This window comes from Ornithodoros turicata, chromosome 4 (genome assembly GCF_037126465.1).
Source record: "Ornithodoros turicata isolate Travis chromosome 4, ASM3712646v1, whole genome shotgun sequence".
NCBI lineage: Eukaryota > Metazoa > Arthropoda > Arachnida > Ixodida > Argasidae > Ornithodoros > Ornithodoros turicata.
The window spans coordinates 83,402,034-83,420,970 of NC_088204.1; the positions used below are offsets into that span (position 1 = coordinate 83,402,034).

Sequence of the window (18,937 nt, forward strand, 5' to 3'; positions counted from 1 at the left end):
CAAATTATTAAAAATAATCGTCATTCAAAGTACTCTTCCAAAGCAGTGTGCCTGCTGATGGGAGAAAAAAAAGCGAATTTTTGTCAGTGTGGTTTCACTGCAATATGGGATGACATCACTATAGCAAAAATTAATAGCTCTGCCACAACATAAATGGCATGTATTTTCTGTGCTCTCGTTCCATACCTTTTCAAAATCCGCAATTTCTCGTGGTAAAAAATTTCTAGCTTCTCCGTATTCTTATTTCTAAGTGAGTTACAGAGGTACAGAAGAATTAGCAAAACTGTTGTGAAACTGTCAACTGTCTACTGGAAAACATAAGAACCCAGGCTTTAACAGAGCCACACCGCAAAAATCTTTCTACGGCTTTCTAGTACCATGAAAACCTGCATCCACGATATATCATGAAAATATGTGAAATGTGCTCAAGAAGTGCGCGGTTTCAGTTGCTGCTCATTCACGTAGCAAAATTTAGCGATATATATCTCAAAGTATGTGCTTATTTCAGGATATGTAAAAATGAGAGTGGATTTAAATAGAGAAAGGTTACAATTCTTCTATTTCACATTTCCCCAAAAGCATCTAATTAATAAGCTAATACATAGATTTTAAGTAATTACTCGTCCGGTTATGCTTACTGACGGATGTCCACCTGCGTCTAGGTACCTCTCATAATTTTTATAAAAGGAATAAACAGCCTGTCTTTTCTTTTATGCAGAATTTTATGCCAATGCAGCACAATGTGCATTGATAAGGGTTCCCTACATCCCGTTTCCTTCAACGTTAAGTGAGGTCAGAGTTATCAACGTTGCTTTTGTCGACGACTTGCGGTTGACAGCAGATGGCATAGGTCAAGTAGTTAGGTATGCAGACTACTGTGATTACTTTTGTGATTACATCAGTGGTTCGAGCGCATGTGGAGATTAGGCTTTAATATCTGCAATGTGCTCCCTAAGGTCAATAATGAAATAGTTGATTAATATATCTCGTTTAATTAGCCTCCTAACAGGAGATATGCGAAATGAAGCGCCCTATCTTGCCCGTTAGCGAAAACGCGTCATTTTCGTGGAGGCGATGCTTGGAAAGCACGGCCCCTCTGTTTCATGTACACGGTTTGACTGAATAGTGGCAGCTGAAAAGGGCTTCTGTTGTCATCCTATGTACCACTGCGTTAGTAAAAGTTTCTTGTGGAGCAAGGCAGCAGTTGGCAGCATAGTGTAAACGACACTGCAAGCTTTTCATTCTGCTTAGTAAAGAGTCGTGTGATTACCAAAACGTTTTGTCGTGAAAAGGACTGCGCATGTCGAAACTCTCAAGAACGAAACACAATGTTATTTAGTAATGATGTAGGTGTCACTGTAGGCGAAGCTGTACTAGCATAGAGGAATAAAACGACAAAAGGGAATCGCTGTAACTGAGCACTAGGAAGAAAATGACATGATGAAAAAACCTGAAATAGTATCCTGTAGTTGAGGCTACTATCGGACCAGACTAAAGCTTAACGAGTACATTCTCCATCATTCAGAATTAATACGAGTCACTTTAGAATCAGACATTTGCCGCTCGTTTATGCACCACTGATGCAGAACCTGAAAGGCAGATCCATAATGTGATATGAGTGATCCTGATTTGACTCTTTTTGTAAAATCACTCAACTTATGGTGAATTATATCATAACCCGCAGGTGAATTGTCAAGTGTGATAGATTGGCGCTCTCTTGACGTACATCCTAGCTCCAAATAAGCATGTGCACAATAATTTGCGGTCTCTACGTGTGTTCTCTACTGTGTTCCAGTTTCTCGTGCATGAGGGAAAGTAAGGAAAGAAATTAGTCGAGCCACTAAATAAGTCAGAACACAAGAATAGGACATCATCTATGAATATTTTTTAAAAATCTTATTTGTGTTTGTGTTAAGGAAGATCACTTCTTGTAGTTGAACTACGTAGGATAAAACCACTCTTATTACAGGTTCAGAATGGTGGCATTTATGTTGATCAAATATTTATTTATTAAATAACATAAATGTTGGCCACGAAGTCACATGCTCGACAAACGGGTCAAGTCGTGGCTTAAGGAGAGCAAGCAGCAATGATAGAACCAGATACCTTCCAACATCTAAATCTGAAACCTAGTACTATATCGTCTAATTATATATCACAACTACCAAATGCAGCAGCACTACAACCGCGGCGTGGTTACCAGAATCTCAGGAAGAGATTGCTCGGCACAGTGCGGCAAATGGTACGAAAAACTCCTGCATCAAAATATTCCCTTTTATAAGACCATTATCTCATTTAATCTTACTATCACAACAGCAGCTAAAACTAAAAAGTGAAGTATTGCAGAAAACAAAGTAAATGCAAATGCCGTGCGAGATCTTGCTGAAAATGGAATCGACCGCAAAATTGTTGGACTATTTCTGCTGCTGAGACAAGAGTTCTGAACAGTTTGTCATTCGTACATTCCACCGAAATGTTCTGTACTCCACCGAGAAGTCGTGCTTCAAAAATTGCGGCCGTGGATTCCTCTTAGCGGAATCCCTCAAGCCAGCTCGTGAGAGATATGCCTTAGCCATGGCGCTATTTCGCATATCTCCTATTGAGAAAAAAAAAAATACAATTTCTAGTAGTGTTGAGTTGTTTCCATCAAGTAATCCAATGAGAAAAGTAAAAGCGTTCTTAGTTCTATGAAATTTTTTTACAAATAAAAAGAATATAGTATCACAAACACGAAAACACATAAGCCGTCCTGAGGCGAGTTTGAACCCAATTTCATTGAAGACGTTTAAGGATGAGATAAACACCTTTTTCACTAGATGTTTCGTTGCTTCGGTATAATCAGGTGGCTGCTTGGCCAAGTGCTGTCCGTCGGTCTGCTTCGGGGACAATCTAAAAGTAATCCGTCTGAGATTGAATCAAGGATCAACATAGGAACCTACCGTGGGCCGTTGTGCACATTTCCTTGGTTATTTGAAGCGATTGCGTGAGAATTACTGTGAAGGAAGTTTGCCAGTGAAGCCTTGACTGCGGCAGATGATTGACTCGAAGAGATCGGATTAATGCTCGCTGCTAAGGATCAACACGTTATGTTGTGCAATACGTTGTGCACACATCACTCTATGTACTATATTTGACTTACCTTGCTGAATTTTATTCTGCAAGTGCTGCTGAATTAACTGGCGCTGATAAGCTTTGCTGTCCGCAGGTTTTACCATTCCCCTGCATGAGTTAATGTACAGTTGTAATGGTAACATCCTATCATAACCAAGATGTTCAAGTACAAACCTGTCTGACAGCGATGGCGTTGTGACAACACTCAAGTTTGCCCCTGCTTCGGTATAAGACACAGGCTGGGACCTGCAAAGCATTGGTGACAAATATGCCACAATTAAGAGATAACTTGCCTTTGCAGTTCCTGTTGGAGTTCCTCGATGCATCTCTCCTTGAGATCTTTCTGTGGTGGTGACGACTCCTGTGTATGGTCATCCACTTCCATTGGTACCGGTGGACTGAAAAAGGAGGCTGGAAAGAAAATCCCTAGACATGTGCGCAGCTACCTTGAGTCCAATCCAAATGAAGGCGACTGTGGGGAAAACTCCACCTTGTCAACCATTCCATCTGTGTGTGGCTTGAGTCGCTCAATGAGTTGTGGCTTAGAACCTGATACTGGGAGGTTCCTTCGTTTCAGTTCTGCCTTTAGGTCACTCACTGAACATTTAATAAGCATTACAATAAGAAACTCTGTCTGCAACTGCATTGCTCTCAGAGGAAATATAATGCGTCGTATTGAGCCAACCCAATAAAGCAAAGTTGACATTTAAATACAGAATAACTGTCGCGATATAACGACGGACAAAATGAACATACTTTTCCAACATTTACCAGCAATATTTTGACGCTATTAATAAATCAATCAAAGTGTTGACGAACCCTTCATGTCTTCTAGCTTGAACTTGTGTGGCTGAGGTGTGGGAGGAGGGCTTTGCTGTTCAACTGGTTTATGCTGAAGAAGAAGAAGAAAACAATTTTTTTCTCTCCTCTACCTTTTGGTTTAGAAACGTACCGCGGGCAGGATGATCTGCGGATACTTCTGCTGCCACTCCAGTTGCCACTGGAGAAACAATTGTTGCTGTTGAAGCAGAAGCTCATATGAAGACTCCGTCGATGAAGGAACCGAGTTGTGGTTCTTCTGGGCATTTGGAGGACCCTTGAGAACATTTGGGATCAAATCCTGTCCAGGTTCAAATACAAACAAACCTTGTACTCGTGAAACTTGATGGTCCTCGCCTTTGGCTGTGACTTTGACTTTGACTTCTTCCTTGCCGCCTTGCCTCCCCCTGCAGGCTGCACCACATGGGTGCTTCCACTGGTGAGAAACACAGTTGGCGTTGCAACCACCACATTTGATCCCAAGTACTGAAGTTGGTGAGATGGGCACAGCGTAGTGGGCTGACTTTCAGGAGATGGGACTGAGGACGCTTCAGAAAGGTCCACTGATGGAAGACTGACCATAGAATATTTTACGTTAATTTTGTCGCCTTTTTCTAGACATGCAACAGAGAGTACCTGCTCTGAGACTGATCATCTGGCGATGCAGCCAAAGAATCACTTCCCTCACTATCTTCATCTGTCACAAATGGAGGTGGATGTTTTCGTGTTTCCCCTTCACAGGTACGTCGAAATGGGATCTGGCCCTCTGAAATCAATCCCGTTAACACTGTTAACTGTAATCAGGTGAGAAAATACCTTTCACTGCCTGCGCAAATGATTCGTCTGTCTGTAAAATGTTTCCCTTAATCAGCTCCAGGGGTCCGGGTCGGTGTGACAGCCGGTCGTTGAGGCCATCAGCCAAGCGGGCCTTCTTCAGCTGTCGTTGCTTGTCTTGTAAACTTGGGTCCACTGTTGTGTCTGTTGCCAATAAATGTTTGAGCAAACAGTGGCTCAAAGAAATGTGCACCATGGGAAGCGTGCAATTTCTGGGTATATTTTGTACCTTCGAGAATGTGTTGTTGTATGAGCTCCTGCCTGTCGGGCCTTCTCTGAATTTTGTTTTTCAAGTAATCACCCATCTGAAAAGAATGACACATTGACCTTAAACAAAGAACAATGTCTGCCAATGTTGCAGTATGTACTTTGGCCCTCTCCAGACTTTTCCTTTGTTCATGGAATGCGGGGGACGTTTTCAATGCTAGAAAAGAGCAGAAACAATCACAACAGAGCCATAGCTACAATACAAACACTCACATGGCATGATGCCTTGATCCACAAGTTCTGAAATTGGCCGACGAAGCATCAGCTTCACCTTTAACGCTGTAAAGGAAAGAGAGGTGCAGAAAAGGTGCAGGTCTTTCAAGCAAGAAACATACACTCCTTGTTCTTGTCCATTGCCTGTTGGAGTGAAGCCTCATCCACCTGGGGTGGACCGTCCGCCATGAGATTGTAGTCCTTGAACCACTCCGGATAAATGGCCACTATTGTATCCAGGAGGTCCTGGTCTAATTGAATGCCCCAGTACACCTGGCGATCCCCGTTGCCTGCACATGGACAAGACACAATATGCAATTCTACTTTGCAGCAAAACAGATTATGTCAAGCAAGCATGTTCCCAAGCTATGACGGAATGTTCAGTACGGGACCAGAGCCAAGAGAACGCTGACCATATTGTCAAACTTTGTCACATGTTGGAGCACTGTGACTTTGGGTGACCTTGTCACTGAGTGGCCTAGAAGCAATAAAGCCGCCAGACAGGATCTCTTCGGACATGCTCAGTACCACAAGCAGCACACTGTGAAAGTCTGTCGGCGGGCAGTGACTGCTGGTTGGCAGTGGAGATGAAGCAAGTCTACGGCGTCTACCAAGTAATGGCTCAAGTGCCTGTGTTATGTTGGAGGTTAAATCACCCGATGTGGAAGTTACTAAGTCTGTCCAAGCTTCAGTCACGACCCAAAGCAACTGAGGGTTCTCGGGATCAAGCAAGGAAAACTAGCTTAAGATCCATCAGCTGGCAGCGGGAACCAAGAGCAACATCTGCTGTGCTGACCAAACTCCAACCCAGCCTGGGATCATTATTTGCCTAGCTGCCACGAGTGGATGAAGCCAGTTGGACATTCCAAGTTGGCAACACCGATGACAGTGTAAGAGCCGTGGTAAGATGAACCAAGCAGTCTATTTGAAACTTATTCCTTTTTCACTCCTGAGGAGCTTTTAGCAAAGTTAGCTGGTTGTTTTTGAGGCAGCAAGTGACCATGGACAATAAGTCTACAGCAAGGTGTGGAAGGTGTTGAAGCATATCCTAGATGATATCCTGGTCGGGGGCAGAGGTGGGCCCTCGCAATCTTTGCCCTCACCTCAATTTTTGCCAGCAGAAGTTGTGAAAAAAGTCAATCTTTTTTGTTGCGAATTTTCCTCATCTCAGTGTTCTTCCTGGAAATTTTCTTTGGCTCCATCTTTTTAGTTGTTTTTGCGAGGGTCTGTCTCTTGACCTATGTATCAATACATGGCTGAGTAAAAGCTTGGGCAAATATATTCAAATGAGATGTAAGCTGCCATACTTGACAAAAAGCTCCTCCCCTAAAACATATCTCCACCACATAATGTGTCAACCAAACATTTTTGTGTCAATTAACATAGTCACGAAAAGCTTCCCACTTTCAACAAATCAGGGGTAGAGAACAATGTCATTCAGGATTATGGTTGCAAGGAATGTGGCATGCACTAAAGATGTGTTTTAAGAGTGTAAGGGGCACGTTACAAATAACACATATAGAAAGAGGTAACATTTCGTTGGGTGTGAGGAACACACGAGAGAAAACTTTTGAAAATTCACCACAAGGATTTCGGTATTGGCAAATGTTGCTGACACATCTGTGGTAGGCCATTTCTGCACCAATCGCAAACATCTACTAGGACTCTTGCACCATGCAAGACCACAAGTGCTGTCCACGTATGATTATGGGCTTGAATACAAATGTCCATCTGAGGAATACAGATGAACTATTCCCAGTAGCACTGGGCAGTTGTATGGTAGTTGTTGCTTTGTGAGGTTAGCATGCTAGTGGCAGCACTGCAGATACCTAGGGCTTCCTTGAAGCTCGCTAAATGCACCCGCAATGAGGTTTGGCATCGGACAGTGACAGGATGGCATGACGAGAGTAGAGGGGAATAGAGTTGTCATCCCGACACAAGCTAGAGACCATGTCCTGGAGCTATTGCACAGCCAGGAATTGTTTGCATGAGGGCATTAGCCAGGACCATGGTCTGGTAACATGAATCTAAACATAGAAAGCAACGTCAGAGTTTGCCTACCATGTTAAAGAGCATTAAAGTGGTATCTAACATGGCCAAAAACTGCTGTCATCTTGTAAAGCAATATGTGAAAAGCATTCCCACAAAATATTTCTGTCCAAAGTTGTTTCACCACAGCGCAATTGATTTGGAAAATCGCTGCCGCGGTGACAGGCCTTAGCGCTCCAACTGCAGACCACACCCACTCTACTGTGACGTTGGTGGTAGAGGGCCCCTCATTCGTTCGTAGAAAAAAACGTCTGCTACGAACATTGCGCGCTGTTTCTTGTTGACTTTCTATTCTTTATATGATTTATATTACGTTTTCTAAAAAAAACAAAGCATATATGCAGCCTGAGAAAATAAGATTACGATCACAAGAGTAATATATCCGTGGCTTCTGTGCAATCTCAGGATTCACAGTAGCAGAAAGCAAGCGATGGCGGCGGTATTGTGGCGCCACCTGTTAGGCACTGAACCAACTGCGTGGTGAAAACGGTCGGACAGGCTGCACACTGTCGGGCAGCACGGGGTTTTCGCTGTACAAGCGCAGTTAATTTCGGGCTGCACCACTCGTTCTTCCCGTGGTGTCGGTGGTCCCAAAAAATCGTGGTTGTGTCGTGGACAGCCTCCAAACCCTCCATTTCGGACATCACATAGCCGGAGAACGCATGGCGTCTCCGAAGCGGTACCAGACGCGATCATGTGATGCCAGGTCCAATGAGGAGCGTCCTTACCACTTGCATCACATAGTGACGTGCGTGGTGGTGCTCATCACGTGCCTATCGTGAAGGCGAAGGAGGGTGTTTCGCGCATGGGAGGAGCTATTGCAGGCATCCCAATTTCGCTACGGTTGCGCTAATTGTGTGGGAAATGTTTTCGGCCCCCTAACATTCCATACTGACCAAAAACAGAAACAAAGTTGTGGGCCTCTAGACTGCTCCTTTAAGGGGACACACTGCATCCATGGGAATCTGCCAGGAACTCCTGGTCATTTTGCCTTTCAGGCAAAGGTTTCTCTTTTGGCTGAAAATTATTCAGATGGCATCAGTGACAGTGTGTCGAACCCACGAGAGTTTCAAGAATTTATGTGCAACAATCCAACACGTCAAGATTGCACCATACCATACGTCATCAAATGGTCAAGTGGAGTGCATGGTGCAAGAGGAAGTCATCAAGAATGGTAGTGACATGACGCTTGCAGGTTTCCTAGCAATTCAGCATATTCTTCCACACTTGACGACAGGCAAATGCCCAATTGTTGTTGGGCACAAAGCTTTGTACAATGCTCGACCGACTGCACCTGGACCTGCAGGCAGATATGGTTGACGAGCAGGTACGACTGACACAGAAGCTTCCAGGAGCTTCATTCAGAATTATCTGGCAGGCCACGACAGGCTGCCTGAGATCATTGTAGATGTCAATGTCATACAAGATACGCACAGTTGATGGTCGGCTGTTGAAGCAGCTTGTCGACGAGACGACAAGTCAGAAGTAGTCTGCTGACTTGAACAATCCAGTGAGTTAGTCACAAATCCTGTAAGCCCCATGAATGACAGCTACAGAGCCGAGGTAACACCACCAGCTGTAGTGCCAACATGTGTACTGGAGCCCAAAGGGCAGCCGGTCCACCACCAGCCTCCACCTAAGGGAGGGATGTTGTGTTGGCAACTATGAGTGGTCACCAGGGGGCCTAGTGGATTCCTGAGCAGCATATAAACAACAATCTGTATGCAATGCAGCATCATGGAATAAAAGTACAATACACATTTAAAGGTAAATTCTCTGAGGTAAGCAGCTTTGTTGTCATGGAAGCACAGCATCGCTCGTCCGCAATATTGCGCAAGGTTTCCAGAAAGTTTGCGATAACGCTGCCCGACATGACTCAAAATCTTATCAGTTGATTGGGCGTGGTAGATACGGGAAGCCACGTTATCAACGGTCTACGATTAGCAAAGTTTACCTGTTTCAGTTTGTACAAAACGGGGAGATAACATCCCGTTCGACTGGCCCGTTTTCCTCGAGACGAAGGAAGAGCGTTTGAAGAACGAGAGAGAGGCCAAACGAAAATAGCTCCCAAGAAGGGGAGTTTCCGAAGAAGCATTTTATGAAGCATAACACCGTATATACATCCGATACATTTGATTATCACAAGATGTACATGATATGTGTTCCCGATAGTTGAAAGGTCCCTGATATTCCCCTTTGAAAATAGTAGGAAAAAGTGTTTCGTGGAATGGTAAGAAATAAGATGAACTGAGATGAAGATGAAAAAGTATACCTTGACAATGAGGACAACAGGACAGATGGGCCCCGGCCTGTGACCGGTCGGGGCTTCCGGTACGCCGACGCTTGGCCACGGAGTACAATGTCGTGGCGGGCAACCAGGCCCGCTACCTCCTATCATTACTTATCTTTTTCTCACTCATTGATACCCGGGAATGTTGAGCACTATCTAGAAATCCTCGTGTGAGAAGCACTAACCACCATTGTGGACCCACAGGTGCCGTCCTCTCCAGACAGCAGCGCCACGTCCAGGAATAGCTTCCCTGGCACGAGTCCCAACTTTGCTTTCTGTCTATCGAGTCTTCTTAATTCAATTTTGCTTTTCCATTCCGTCCTTCAAGACCTTTTTCCCAAGTCTGTCTCAAAGTGTTTCCCCCATTTACCTATCGCCGTTTTACACCCACATGTTTTCTTTTTTTCATGTTTTCCCGAGGTCGCTGAACTGGAACTGTGTGACGGTTATTTTTGCTTTCGTCCGGAATCGGATTTTTCCGCTGGGTCGACAACAACCGTGTCTTTATTTTGAGGTTCACAAACGAGCTTTTCGTAGCCTGCCTGTCGTTCATGGTGCTTCAACATGATGGGCCAAAAGCTCAATTTCTTCTCTCAGCTTATTCTATCGGGCCTAAAGAACGCTTTGAGAGCACCATCGTGTCGCCTGTAAAGCGTGCTTTGTCCGTCATGCACGGGAGCATTTCATCCTCGTCATGGAATTTGCTAGCAAAGTATTCCTTCTTGCCTCAATATTGGCGCCTTGCCTAAAGGTGTCAACCTTATAGTGCAAAAGAAACAAGTTCCTATTTTAAGGACCTCACCCCGAGGAGACGCCATCGTTCGTTTTACCGGCAAGCATTTAACGCCATTTGGTTAAAAGGCCATCATTTCTAACCAACGAGAGCCCATTTTAATGGCCACCGTCTGGGCCAATGCCAGGGCTATTATTTCCCATCAAGGACGGTATCGTTTGTAAATACGAGGATGAATCGACTGACAGATTAGAGTGACGCCAGAGGTTCCCGTCAAAGACTGTACCCCCTAAAAACCGAACCAAAATTGTTTTTCTCGCATTCAACAAAACCGGTTCGCGAAATTGTTCAGACGCGTTATGAGAGATGGGCCATTCCAGACAGAGGTGTAGCTTAAATTTCGCCCAGAAGAAATTTTTTATTGACCAATACAATTTGGCCCAAACATGAAACATTTAATTCATTTCATTGTCTGCTGTTAGAGAGGAAGGGTTCATTACCGCATATCTCTCAGCAGCTTGAGATTATTTATGCTCCTGTACGGATATTTGCTTCAAGTAAAAATTGGACAAGTGTTCCTTGCTTAACTAAGCAATCGAGAATATCGAACATTCGTAGAAAATAACACTTTTCATATACCTCAGGTCGTCTTGGAAGTAAAAAAGTGATACTCAATTGAAATGAAAATCTACAGATGGATTTGTTCTTACGCGAGGAAAAAGTTGATGAGCGCATCTGACCATTATGACCCTTTGGCCTTCTGCGAGGTTCTACCCACTCATCTCCTAAATCTTTATTTTTGGGCGTATGTTTTTCCTGGCGTGTATCCCGACAGTTATCGGCGAATAGAAATCCCAATGCAATTTCCGCTCATTCAACATGGCGTTCTAAGCTGCGGTCGGGTTTTTTACGGCGAACGAAAAAGTAAAGGCGCATTTGTGTATGCTTTTCTGATCTTGCTGGCAGCAATTCATCTCTGTCATGTCCTGGAATGTCCCTCTGTATTCGGTGTGTTTCGATTAAAACCGTATGAGGGAAAATTTATCCGGCGTATGTTTTTCGATTAAAATTGAAAACGCGGAACCCTACCTATAACACATGAAAAATATGCTGGCGTATTTATTCTTAAACGGGAGGAAACGATTTTGCTGCATATATACCTGAACAGAAGATATAGGCTCAAAGTAATATGTAGTACTTCATGGTGGATGAAGCATGCCTCATTGTGCTCCATATTCAGTGCCATGAGCCAGGCAATTAGTAACGACGACGAAGCTGCTTCCAAGAGGCGGGTATGAGTACACGCGGTACAACTAGCAAACTTCCTTCAAACGGTAATAATGGTAGACAATGGATATGAATGCGCTGACCATTTTTTTTCTCCTTTAAGAAAAAAATATACACGTAGACTTTCAAAATGTTATGAGAGAGGGTGTCTTCTACAATAGCATATCTATTTTACTCCCCAAACGACCTCAACTAACGAATGAGCTGCAGCGGAGTATGGTGAAGGAATTTTTTTTTTCTCGTATAAGGGGGAAAAAAATTGTAAAGATGTGTAGAATTTCAATATGTTACAAAAGTGGATCTATCCTACAAATGGCACGACTTCTTTCATTTTCTAGACGACCTCAGGAATGTGAAAATAATATACGAAAAGTGTCATTTTTTTGCGAATTCTCGATATTCTCGATTGCTTAGTTGAGCAATGAACACAAGTCAGCTTAAAATTTTTACGTGAAGCGAATCTCCATACAGTAGTTTATGAGTATAAATAATCTCGGGCTGCTGAGCGACTGTTAACTTGCCAAAAAATTATCGTAAACTTGGTCCAAAATGAGCTCCGTTCTTGAGCTCTTACGACGTGACCGGATTTGCAACATATGCTCTTCAGGAAGCTAGATGGACCCTTCCCCTCTAACACCAGATAATGAAAGCTTAGAGATGCCGTCTGTGTGTCGGAAGGGACCGGACAACACTTTTTCATGTTCGGGTCAAATTCGAGGCGCCCCCACTGCTCAAGAAAACAAAATCTCGAGGAAAAACAAAAGTTTATACCCTACATACAGACCCAAATACAGTATTTTTTTTTTTTTTTTAAGCGAAATCTAAGAGGGTCTGGTTTCGGCTGGAATAGGCCAGAGCGGATTGAGCCAAATAAATCCAAACGGAAACTGAAGACCCCCCCAAGTGCACGAGGTATTTCCTCTTATAGCTGCTATTGCGTCCATTCGGTAGTTTTGAGGTCGTCCTTTTGGCAGTTGTGTAGACTTGCGCGATTTTTGTCGTCCAGCAACCCAAAGTTTTCATTTTGGTTTGTGAAACTAGCAGCCAGTCCCTGAGCATACGATGAGTGCAGAATGCATTGCACCTGAAATGGATATATGTGCTGTCCCGGCAACAACAACAAAAGTTACATTGTGTTGTTTGAGAATCGTAAGGGAATCTGCTCAGAATTCACTTTCCTCAACCGGTTCGGACCGATATTTTGCACAGCTGCCGAGCTGAACCCGAAGCGAAAATATAGCGGTTCCAATCAGAATAGAAGAATGCATCGACCAACAACAGAATCGCCCGTCAGAGGAGAATATATGGGCGGCATAGTGACGAAAGCCAGAACATTTCCGTCGTGTGGAAAGACGAACACTCGTAGAAGAGCCATTTCCTGCTTATAAATGAGCAGCTCAAGTGGCTCCACCTACGGCTTGTCCATAGGCTTTCATGCACAGAGGTCTGGAATTCCGTGTTGCGACGTTGTGAGGCAAATTTTTACAGGATTTCCACGCATGGAACAGGGGATGTCCCTCGAAACTTTCATCTTGAGTGTTAGCTGTGTAGACTTCCCTGGGAAAGTTCCGGAGGTGGGGGGGACTCACCAGCTAGCGATTCTTACCCTTTATTCCTACAAAACGTGACTGTCATCGTTTAAAACGGCTGTCTTGAACACTGGCGCTCCATGCTCCTTCAGGTTGTACCCCACAATATCCCAAAGTCGTCGTATCACGCCAGGCAGCACATTTTATAGAGAGCCGCGGGAGCCATAGACTGTCAGTTGAGAGTAAGCTGTTTCTGTTGTCGTGTCGTCCCCCTTGGCAGCCTAAACTAGTAATGTCAACCCCAACTTAGCTACGGCTGCAGCTATGTACAGAAGGTGGCTCCACGTGGAGTGAAACAGAGGCCATAGCATCGTCATTGTTGTCCATGTTCTACTTGGCCAAGTTTCTCTTCCGAGAACATATTAAATAAGCGAGTGTTTCTTCTGCAGCTAAGGACGATAGCAACACCATGATGCCAGGCGCTCGTCTGTCGTTTACCTGGCTGTACGATCACGTCCAACGGTAATCCGCGGTTTCCCTGACTGGCATCGTCCGATTTCCAAAATGGAAATCCTGCATGCATTACCTCAAACATTTCGCCGTTACTGTCCACGATGAACGAGGAGCAAAACGGCGTTTCAGAATGGGTCTTGAGGACTTGAATGGGTCTAGAGTTAAACCCGCTGTGAGCAGCTCTACATTCTTTGACTCTACTCAAGTTGCTCTGTCCTAAAGGGACATTAGCTCCAGTCATTGTCGAAACTATAGTATTCCTCCTGGATCACCGACACAGTATGGAAAATCCCATGCGAAAGAGTTGGACTGTTATTTATTAGAGTACATGATACGATGTTGAGAGTACGCGGGAATTCCCTCTCTGGAAAATCAACAACACGTCACTCCCCAAGAACTGAGGACGCCACTTTGACAAAAGGCGGGCGTCTCTCACAGGAGTTATGGGGTGACGTCACGCCCTCTTCAGCACCGGAATTTATTTAATATCTAAGCACTTTTCGGACGAAGAAATTAGCCAGGTAGATTGTCGGCAAATACCGAGCATTGTGGTACCGGTTTCATAGATGGGTTTCTGGATGAGACTGTCCCTGTAAGTACTTTTAGAACTAGCTGTTTTAGAAATACTTTTAAATGTCAGTATTTAGTAGCTTAACTTAGAGGAGCATGGAAGGACTCGAAACGAAACATATAAAGAAGAGCAGAAATTAGGACTACAAGCCCTGATGAGATATACTACACAGGGTATCCCAATGTTTCTAAGGAGCGACCGTCCCTTTAAGTACTTTTAGAACTTGCTGTTTAAGAAATACTTTTAAATGTCAGTATTTAGTAGCTTAACTTAGAGGAGCATGGAAGGACTCAAAACGAAACATATAAAGAAGAGCAGAAATTAGGACTACAAGCCCTGATGAGATATACTACACAGGGTATCCCAATGTTTCTAAGGAGCGACCGTCCCTTTAAGTACTTTTAGAACTTGCTGTTTAAGAAATACTTTTAAATGTCAGTATTTAGTAGCTTAACTTAGAGGAGCATGGAAGGACTCAAAACGAAACATATAAAGAAGAGCAGAAATTAGGACTACAAGCCCTGATGAGATATACTACACAGGGTATCCCAATGTTTCTAAGGAGCGACCGTCCCTTTAAGTACTTTTAGAACTTGCTGTTTAAGAAATACTTTTAAATGTCAGTATTTAGTAGCTTAACTTAGAGGAGCATGGAAGGACTCAAAACGAAACATATAAAGAAGAGCAGAAATTAGGACTACAAGCCCTGATGAGATATACTACACAGGGTATCCCAATGTTTCTAAGGAGCGACCGTCCCTTTAAGTACTTTTAGAACTTGCTGTTTAAGAAATACTTTTAAATGTCAGTATTTAGTAGCTTAACTTAGAGGAGCATGGAAGGACTCAAAACGAAACATATAAAGAAGAGCAGAAATTAGGACTACAAGCCCTGATGAGATATACTACACAGGGTATCCCAATGTTTCTAAGGAGCGACCGTCCCTTTAAGTACTTTTAGAACTTGCTGTTTAAGAAATACTTTTAAATGTCAGTATTTAGTAGCTTAACTTAGAGGAGCATGGAAGGACTCAAAACGAAACATATAAAGAAGAGCAGAAATTAGGACTACAAGCCCTGATGAGATATACTACACAGGGTATCCCAATGTTTCTAAGGAGCGACCGTCCCTTTAAGTACTTTTAGAACTTGCTGTTTAAGAAATACTTTTAAATGTCAGTATTTAGTAGCTTAACTTAGAGGAGCATGGAAGGACTCAAAACGAAACATATAAAGAAGAGCAGAAATTAGGACTACAAGCCCTGATGAGATATACTACACAGGGTATCCCAATGTTTCTAAGGAGCGACCGTCCCTTTAAGTACTTTTAGAACTTGCTGTTTAAGAAATACTTTTAAATGTCAGTATTTAGTAGCTTAACTTAGAGGAGCATGGAAGGACTCAAAACGAAACATATAAAGAAGAGCAGAAATTAGGACTACAAGCCCTGATGAGATATACTACACAGGGTATCCCAATGTTTCTAAGGAGCGACCGTCCCTTTAAGTACTTTTAGAACTTGCTGTTTAAGAAATACTTTTAAATGTCAGTATTTAGTAGCTTAACTTAGAGGAGCATGGAAGGACTCAAAACGAAACATATAAAGAAGAGCAGAAATTAGGACTACAAGCCCTGATGAGATATACTACACAGGGTATCCCAATGTTTCTAAGGAGCGACCGTCCCTTTAAGTACTTTTAGAACTTGCTGTTTAAGAAATACTTTTAAATGTCAGTATTTAGTAGCTAAACTTAGAGGAGCATGGAAGGACTCAAAACGAAACATATAAAGAAGAGCAGAAATTAGGACTACAAGCCCTGATGAGATATACTACACAGGGTATCCCAATGTTTCTAAGGAGCGACCGTCCCTTTAAGTACTTTTAGAACTTGCTGTTTAAGAAATACTTTTAAATGTCAGTATTTAGTAGCTTAACTTAGAGGAGCATGGAAGGACTCAAAACGAAACATATAAAGAAGAGCAGAAATTAGGACTACAAGCCCTGATGAGATATACTACACAGGGTATCCCAATGTTTCTAAAGAGCGACCGTCCCTTTAAGTACTTTTAGAACTTGCTGTTTAAGAAATACTTTTAAATGTCAGTATTTAGTAGCTAAACTTAGAGGAGCATGGAAGGACTCAAAACGAAACATATAAAGAAGAGCAGAAATTAGGACTACAAGCCCTGATGAGATATACTACACAGGGTATCCCAATGTTTCTAAAGAGCGACCGTCCCTTTAAGTACTTTTAGAACTTGCTGTTTAAGAAATACTTTTAAATGTCAGTATTTAGTAGCTAAACTTAGAGGAGCATGGAAGGACTCAAAACGAAACATATAAAGAAGAGCAGAAATTAGGACTACAAGCCCTGATGAGATATACTACACAGGGTATCCCAATGTTTCTAAGGAGCGACCGTCCCTTTAAGTACTTTTAGAACTTGCTGTTTAAGAAATACTTTTAAATGTCAGTATTTAGTAGCTTAACTTAGAGGAGCATGGAAGGACTCAAAACGAAACATATAAAGAAGAGCAGAAATTAGGACTACAAGCCCTGATGAGATATACTACACAGGGTATCCCAATGTTTCTAAGGAGCGACCGTCCCTTTAAGTACTTTTAGAACTTGCTGTTTAAGAAATACTTTTAAATGTCAGTATTTAGTAGCTAAACTTAGAGGAGCATGGAAGGACTCAAAACGAAACATATAAAGAAGAGCAGAAATTAGGACTACAAGCCCTGATGAGATATACTACACAGGGTATCCCAATGTTTCTAAAGAGCGACCGTCCCTTTAAGTACTTTTAGAACTTGCTGTTTAAGAAATACTTTTAAATGTCAGTATTTAGTAGCTAAACTTAGAGGAGCATGGAAGGACTCAAAACGAAACATATAAAGAAGAGCAGAAATTAGGACTACAAGCCCTGATGAGATATACTACACAGGGTATCCCAATGTTTCTAAAGAGCGACCGTCCCTTTAAGTACTTTTAGAACTTGCTGTTTAAGAAATACTTTTAAATGTCAGTATTTAGTAGCTAAACTTAGAGGAGCATGGAAGGACTCAAAACGAAACATATAAAGAAGAGCAGAAATTAGGACTACAAGCCCTGATGAGATATACTACACAGGGTATCCCAATGTTTCTAAAGAGCGACCGTCCCTTTAAGTACTTTTAGAACTTGCTGTTTAAGAAATACTTTTAAATGTCAGTATTTAGTAGCTAAACTTAGAGGAGCATGGAAGGACTCAAAACGAAACATATAAAGAAGAGCAGAAATTAGGACTACAAGCCCTGATGAGATATACTACACAGGGTATCCCAATGTTTCTAAAGAGCGACCGTCCCTTTAAGTACTTTTAGAACTTGCTGTTTAAGAAATACTTTTAAATGTCAGTATTTAGTAGCTAAACTTAGAGGAGCATGGAAGGACTCAAAACGAAACATATAAAGAAGAGCAGAAATTAGGACTACAAGCCCTGATGAGATATACTACACAGGGTATCCCAATGTTTCTAAAGAGCGACCGTCCCTTTAAGTACTTTTAGAACTTGCTGTTTAAGAAATACTTTTAAATGTCAGTATTTAGTAGCTAAACTTAGAGGAGCATGGAAGGACTCAAAACGAAACATATAAAGAAGAGCAGAAATTAGGACTACAAGCCCTGATGAGATATACTACACAGGGTATCCCAATGTTTCTAAAGAGCGACCGTCCCTTTAAGTACTTTTAGAACTTGCTGTTTAAGAAATACTTTTAAATGTCAGTATTTAGTAGCTAAACTTAGAGGAGCATGGAAGGACTCAAAACGAAACATATAAAGAAGAGCAGAAATTAGGACTACAAGCCCTGATGAGATATACTACACAGGGTATCCCAATGTTTCTAAAGAGCGACCGTCCCTTTAAGTACTTTTAGAACTTGCTGTTTAAGAAATACTTTTAAATGTCAGTATTTAGTAGCTAAACTTAGAGGAGCATGGAAGGACTCAAAACGAAACATATAAAGAAGAGCAGAAATTAGGACTACAAGCCCTGATGAGATATACTACACAGGGTATCCCAATGTTTCTAAGAGCGACCGTCCCTTTAAGTACTTTTAGAACTTGCTGTTTAAGAAATACTTTTAAATGTCAGTATTTAGTAGCTAAACTTAGAGGAGCATGGAAGGACTCAAAACGAAACATATAAAGAAGAGCAGAAATTAGGACTACAAGCCCTGATGAGATATACTACACAGGGTATCCCAATGTTTCTAAAGAGCGACCGTCCCTTTAAGTACTTTTAGAACTTGCTGTTTAAGAAATACTTTTAAATGTCAGTATTTAGTAGCTAAACTTAGAGGAGCATGGAAGGACTCAAAACGAAACATATAAAGAAGAGCAGAAATTAGGACTACAAGCCCTGATGAGATATACTACACAGGGTATCCCAATGTTTCTAAAGAGCGACCGTCCCTTTAAGTACTTTTAGAACTTGCTGTTTAAGAAATACTTTTAAATGTCAGTATTTAGTAGCTAAACTTAGAGGAGCATGGAAGGACTCAAAACGAAACATATAAAGAAGAGCAGAAATTAGGACTACAAGCCCTGATGAGATATACTACACAGGGTATCCCAATGTTTCTAAAGAGCGACCGTCCCTTTAAGTACTTTTAGAACTTGCTGTTTAAGAAATACTTTTAAATGTCAGTATTTAGTAGCTAAACTTAGAGGAGCAT

At 42.3% G+C, this 18,937-nt stretch overlaps 1 protein-coding gene across 2 annotated transcripts in view; it reads right to left on the reverse strand.

Annotated features, from left to right (window-relative positions):
* Nucleotides 1-18,937, reverse strand: part of LOC135392205 (inactive histone-lysine N-methyltransferase 2E-like) — a 30,249-nt gene that overhangs the window by 1,423 nt on the left and 9,889 nt on the right. The window contains exons 1-16 of one of the 2 annotated variants that reach the window (XM_064622917.1): nt 9,566-9,666; nt 5,367-5,534; nt 5,245-5,310; nt 5,133-5,188; nt 4,994-5,069; nt 4,747-4,908; nt 4,567-4,696; nt 4,258-4,504; nt 4,064-4,207; nt 3,931-4,003; nt 3,558-3,708; nt 3,405-3,509; nt 3,286-3,357; nt 3,140-3,219; nt 2,940-3,069; nt 2,805-2,889 (exon numbers count right to left, since the gene is read on the reverse strand). In XM_064622917.1, the coding sequence (XP_064478987.1) occupies nt 2,805-2,889; nt 2,940-3,069; nt 3,140-3,219; nt 3,286-3,357; nt 3,405-3,509; nt 3,558-3,708; nt 3,931-4,003; nt 4,064-4,207; nt 4,258-4,504; nt 4,567-4,696; nt 4,747-4,908; nt 4,994-5,069; nt 5,133-5,188; nt 5,245-5,310; nt 5,367-5,433 (1,644 nt within the window). In that variant the 5' untranslated portion in view covers nt 5,434-5,534; nt 9,566-9,666. Of the gene's footprint in view, nt 1-2,804; nt 2,890-2,939; nt 3,070-3,139; nt 3,220-3,285; nt 3,358-3,404; nt 3,510-3,557; nt 3,709-3,930; nt 4,004-4,063; nt 4,208-4,257; nt 4,505-4,566; nt 4,697-4,746; nt 4,909-4,993; nt 5,070-5,132; nt 5,189-5,238; nt 5,311-5,366; nt 5,535-9,565; nt 9,667-18,937 lie in introns of those variants that run through there. The other variant, XM_064622916.1, reaches the window with a different exon arrangement.